Source organism: Egretta garzetta, unplaced genomic scaffold (genome assembly GCF_000687185.1).
Source record: "Egretta garzetta isolate BGI_Z169 unplaced genomic scaffold, ASM68718v1 scaffold435, whole genome shotgun sequence".
NCBI lineage: Eukaryota > Metazoa > Chordata > Aves > Pelecaniformes > Ardeidae > Egretta > Egretta garzetta.
In genome coordinates, this window is record NW_009259691.1 from 754,425 (window position 1) to 760,424 (window position 6,000).

Below are 6,000 nucleotides of genomic sequence, written 5' to 3' on the forward strand. Positions count from 1 at the left end.
GTGGTTTGCAAAGCATTTTCTGTTTCTGTCAATACCAGGCCAGGTGGTGATCACTAATCATTAACAGTTCAATTTCCTAGCACTATTAATACTATTAGTGTTATGATTTAAAGACATTAATCACTGCCAGGGTCACTCACCAAACACCACCTTGTGTAGTTTATACCCTAACTGGTCAAAATTTTCATGTTCTTATTAGATAGATGGTTTTCTGCATCCTTCTTTAATTTTTATGTATGCAACTGGCCTGTCCAGTTCTAGAGGTAATGGGTGAAACAAACCCTTGAAGTGGCTTGTGTATGGATGGATGAAACATACATGGAGCCTTCCAGATGAGAAGAACCACATCTGTGTGAATAACATGGTTTATGTGAGAGTCTTAAAAAATATATTTAGGAAAGTTGTATCTGAAGATCAAGGTCATATCCTTAGGGATTTGATTTTTAATAAGAGTTTTTAACTTTGTGTTTCAGTGGCTGTTCCCTCACCAGTGCCAGCTTGTGAACCTGAGCCCAAAACTAACGGGCATTACCCAGCTCCACGACTCTCCGTTCCGTCCCGAGCCACCGTTGTTGCTACCATGGAAGCCCCTTCTCAAGGCCTGCAGACAGTCATGAAGTGGAAAACAGTGGTGGCCATCTTTGTCGTGGTGGTAGTTTACCTGGTGACGGGCGGACTTGTCTTCCGTGCCCTGGAGCAGCCCTTTGAAAGCAGACAGAAGAACACAATTGCGCTTGAGAAGGCTGACTTTCTTCGGGAGCATGTTTGTGTAACCCAGCTAGAGCTGGAGACGCTGATTCAGGTAGGCCATGTGGAGAAGACAGTACTTCTTGGAAGTTAGGATAAACAGCTTGGTGGTTCATTGATCAGCTGAGTTGGTGGGGAACAAAATTGTTCACAGAGCTATCACAATGGGCGGAGTGAAGAGCAGGTTCTTTCCCAGTCATTTTAAAGTCCAGGAAACAGAAACTATGTCTCCAAAACATTGTAAATAGTGAGGTTAAATGTATTCACTGGAGTAATGAAAAATGTGTGCAAATAAAATCAGAACTTAATACCTGGAAAAAAAAATTGTGAGAGGTGACAGATTAGCAAGACATTTTCCTGTCATGTCTGTAAATTTTCAAATAGTATTAAGTTCTTAATTCTTCCTCCAAAATTAAACGCAGCAATCAGGAGAGCAAACAGAAAATGATAGGTGGGAATTTTGAAATAAATATTCAGCCAAGAACTCTGAACTTACTGGTATATTAATTTACAGGTTTACTATTGTGAATTTTAAGTAAATGAATGATGATGAAGTCTACAATTAAAAATAGAAAATAATTGGCATTTAAGAACTACAGAATTTTTAGTCTGGTCTAGTGTGCAAAGCTTTAGAATCAATTTTGAAGGAAATAAATATCAAGTATGTATGGATAAGTGGAAAATGGAGTAACATGCAAGAAAGGTCTATCAAGGATAGAGTTATCTTTTCTTGATTAAAACTCAAGACAAGGAAAGTATTATGGGTCTTGCAAGACCAGTACAGTATCTTCTGGGATCCCATGTAGAAACCTATCAGTTAGCCTGGAGAAGATAGAGATTAGATAAGAAATGTGAGATACCTAAGGAATATTCCAAAGTTGAACTCAGCCTCATATTTCAGATCTGAATTTGTGTCTGAGCCTTCCAAGACCACAATGTGTTTCCTCTGGGGTGTCGCACAAGAGCTCTGTTGTGATTTCAGGCTGTTTGAAAGAACACGGAGCTATCGTTATGTCCATCCATCCAACTGTGTTATAAAACCCTTTCTATAAGTGAATCAAATTTATAAGCTTAGTATTTATTTTAAGAAGCTGTTCCAGTATCTCATTGCTGTGACAGAAAAAGTGTTTTCCTACTTTTCAGCCTAAACTTGTTCAGTTTCCTTGTAGTTGGTCTTCCACAGACAGCATCCCATTGCTTAATTGATTCCTCTCCCTTGCCCATACATGTAGACAGCAGTGCTCTTCTGCCTCTCCTAAGCAAAACAAATTCTTTCTGTTTCTTTGCAGATAGATGCGGGCTCTCCCTGCTTGTGCTCTGTGTTCACAGAAGACAGGTCAGTTCTGAGTCAGAAGCTGTGTACCTGTACCTTTAGGCAGCCTGGTACTGTAACTAAGAAGCACAGCAGGAAGCGGTATTGTGCTGGTGTGACTATACAGCTTTTGGATCAGGGCTGGCTTGGATCACATCCTTCATCTGTCTCCAAAAGACAGGTGAACATGTTTGGTTGGCAGGGTGAATTCTGTTTAGGGATATTGGTTCAGATGTGTTTCTCATGGCAGTGTTGGAGACATCTGTATGTCCCTCAGCTCCTTAGGTATAATGTCTGCTAGCTGATTAAAGGATTTTAAAAACATACTAAAAGCAAGAAGTTTGTATTCCCTTAATGGGAATGTCACTATTAAAAAATATGCAAAATGCTTTTTTTTCTAGCAGAAAGCAGAACACAGAATAGGTGCAACAAGCAAAGCACAACAGGATGGTAGACTCCTGCATACTAACTGCAGTACAAAGATTTCTAAATAGCCCCTGTTCTCTAGCCTAAGCTATGTAACAGTTTTAATTCTTTACATAATATAGATGTAAAAGTGGTGAGACTAAAATAAAAAACAGGCATACTGTGTCATTAGAAGGCAGATATTCTGAACAAATCTTAATCATCTCCTGAGATTTCAGTATGTCCTCAGGCATTACACTGGGTAACTGGAAATAATTTTGCAAAGGTAAATTAAATGGGTTTAGCAGTTTAGCATGTGAATGTCTTAAGGCCAAGTGATGTGAAATATTGAAACAGATTTGTCAATAAAGAACAAGTTCCTCTGGATTGTTCCGTACGTCTGGGGGTGAAACTGGCTCCAGGGATGTAATTGGGTATGCTGATACAGAAAACTCTGATTGTAACTGACTTGCAAAGAACAGTGAACCACTGCTTGAAGATACCGTCAGGGGGTTAATGTTGTGCTTTCATGCCTTCATGTTGATAATCTCAAAAGTGACATCTCCCTGGCTGGCACAATGCATTTCTGCATTGCACCAAATGCTGCATCTGCCTTTACAACTGTGATTTCAGACTGATGTGGCAACCTCCATGGGTCTGGCTGCTGTGACATGTGCAGTCAGCACCTGGCTACCACTAAGGGAGCTATTTATGATTAATGCTATCTGACTACCTGAAAGCCTTTAGATGAACACAGATCATACTCTCTAAAACGACTGTGTTGATTCACCTCTGTGCTTTGGAGAATATGGAAAAAATAGGAAAAGAGAGACCTTAGAACTGGCTTGTAACCTTCTACTGAGGAAAGAAGTGTCATGGTCTTTACAAGGCTAATGATGGAAAAATGTATTCCTTTGCCTAAGTTTCCATCTTTCAAAAGATTTGCCTTTGGAAAACTTGTAAGGGAGATGTACGGCACTGTATGAGGAAGCTGTTAAAATTGAGTGCGGATGAGACATCCTTTCCAACTTGATCTCCAATAACCCACTGCAAATATTAGCACTGGTAGCACAAATGTGAATTGCTGGGTCCAGACTGTGAAGTTCTTTCATAGACTTCAGAAGTAATATAGCGATGAAAGCAGTGCAAATCCCTAGGAAGATTCAAAGTATTTTAAATAATGACAGATATTTTTTTCTTAACAATAACAAGTATTTGTGCATTGTAGTCTACATTGTCCAAAGTCACCTAAATTGGAAGTTCTTAAATGTACATTTTTAAAGCCCATTTCTGCTTCTGAAGACATTTGTTGCAGTGAAGCAAGTTCATTATTTAATGCCTTATGTGATCTAGAAATTAGCACAATAGTGAATACCAGAATAAGAAAATGACAAAATCATGTGCTCTATCTCGACACACTTGACTTTTCAGAGTTAGAGAGGAGTGAAATCTAGAATATGCTAAAAGACAATGAAACTTCAGGTGCTTCAAGTATTTTAGCTGTACTGTACCCATCTGAACATATAGCAGGAGGCAGCAGGACTCAAGTGACTGGACACACAGTTGAAAAGAAAAATAACATTGGTAGTTACACCTGCTAACATATTACAAAACTTTTTTTTGTTGTTCTTATATAACATAGCATAAGCTTATTAGTAGCTGAGGTCAAAAAGAAGTCATCTTGCTTTTGTAATAATGCACACTTAGAGTGTGTAGTGGGGAGGTTATGCCTCTCAGAAAGGTCAGATGTTACCTATCATTAGGAGAGGCAGGCAGGAAGACCATCAATGTGTTTTCGCAAAGTAATTCCTATGGACCTGATAAGGGTATTAATATTCTCTTTCTATGTAGCCTGTGTATGAGTAAAAACTTTTGTAATGAGCCCTGCTTTCATAATAAGACCCGCACAATGACATAAGATAGAGTGGCTTGCTACTGTAAGAAGTTAGATTATTGGCAGGCTGCTTTCTTCTTCCTTTTCCTTCAGGGTTTAATTTAGGAGTGTAAGTGATTATAGCATAAAAAAACCCCCACCCACCTGGGAACTAAGTCATATTATCAATGTCCACTAATGACTACAGCAACTCATTAGAGTTAGCCTGTAAGCTGAAAAGGAAGCAGAGCTGGAAATAAGCTAGTCAGGCTTTACTGGCTAATTATGTTAGTAAGAGTTCCTATACTGGATAGGCACTTTTGATTACTGTTCTGAACTACTTGTGCCCTGAAGGTAAGCAAGAAAGGGAACATCCTGTAAAAAATGTTTTCAGTTTTCAGTTGCTTGGCATGTTCACTAGTGTCATAAGCCAGCTTGTCTTTTCAAGGTGTTTCCTTGTAAAATGAAGAGAACCAGGACGGCTTTCATGTGCTAGAAGAAAGCTCTAGATGGAACAGAAGAAAAAAAGTATTTTGAGTTAATTCTGGGGAAGACTAGCGTGTTGCTGAAGACAGAAAAAGACTTTGAACTGTGAAGAAAAACAGTGTTAAATATCCGATTATTGAACCTTCTGCCTGTGCTTCTGGAGGTTGTCTTCTATATGTCCCTACTTTCCTTCTGCTACCGATCTTTATTTTACCTTATTCCCCTTAAAAGGATGTGAAAAAAAGAATTCAGATCTCTTTGGTCCTGTCTAAGTTGGTGCAGGCATCCTCATTTGTAACTTCAGTCCAGAGATACTCCAGTTGTATAGGAGACAGACTGAGCCTAGGATGCTATAGAAGTCTGCAGCTGTCCTGTAGCTATGTTGCTTCCAGAACTTAGCTAAGAAGTTTGCAGGGAGCTAAGCCCTTTGGACTTGGATCTCTCTGCATGTCCCTTGTTGAATGTTGTAGGTCTGCCCTCAGATACGGTGCATGCATGACAATCAAATCACTGTAAGTGTGGGTAGATCACTGTCTGGCTGATTGTCACCTTTATGGGATAGGCAGAAATATTTAAGGGATGGCCTTTCAATGCTTATTATTTTTCATTATACCTGAAGAAAAATTTCTGGCCTTCATCCTTTGAAAATGTTGTTGTGAAAAAGTGAATAAATGGGAATTTATAATGAGGATCCCTGAATCACGGTATGAGGGGTGGTGAGAATAAGTAGAGAGGTGAGGAGTATAGAGAAAAGTTATTGAGGAATTAGTCTTTAAAAGCTGCTTGCTAATGAGAAACATCCTAATAATCATAACAGAGAAACATCAGAGCATGAAAGGCAATTGAAACAACTCTTTGTATGCTTGATAGGAATCTGCATGGAAAAGAATTGTAGAGGGAGATAATCATTATTGGATTAGCATGATCTGTGGAGAGGAATTAATGGAACTAGAAAAAAGATGACAAGAATTTTCTTTTCTTATCAAATTCTTATCCTTGGTTACACGTAGGGTACATCCTTTGAGTAGCTCAGCACTCAAGAAGGGTATTATGCTTGTCCTTGGAAAAGATTTGTCTTCATGCTTGGAATCTTGCTAGAGAAATTAAAGAAACATGAACAAGTGAACCAGATAAAAGCCTTTCTTCCCAGAGAAAGGTTCACCAACAGAATGGTTAG

At 38.9% G+C, this 6,000-nt stretch overlaps 1 protein-coding gene across 1 annotated transcript in view; it reads left to right on the top strand.

The window, feature by feature from the left end:
- The window catches only part of KCNK10 (potassium two pore domain channel subfamily K member 10), a 63,849-nt gene that overhangs the window by 23,518 nt on the left and 34,331 nt on the right, over positions 1 to 6,000 (top strand). Inside the window, exon 2 of the mRNA XM_009638858.2 lies at positions 474 to 802. Coding sequence (XP_009637153.1) covers positions 474 to 802 — 329 coding nt within the window. The remainder of the gene's footprint in view (positions 1 to 473; positions 803 to 6,000) is intronic.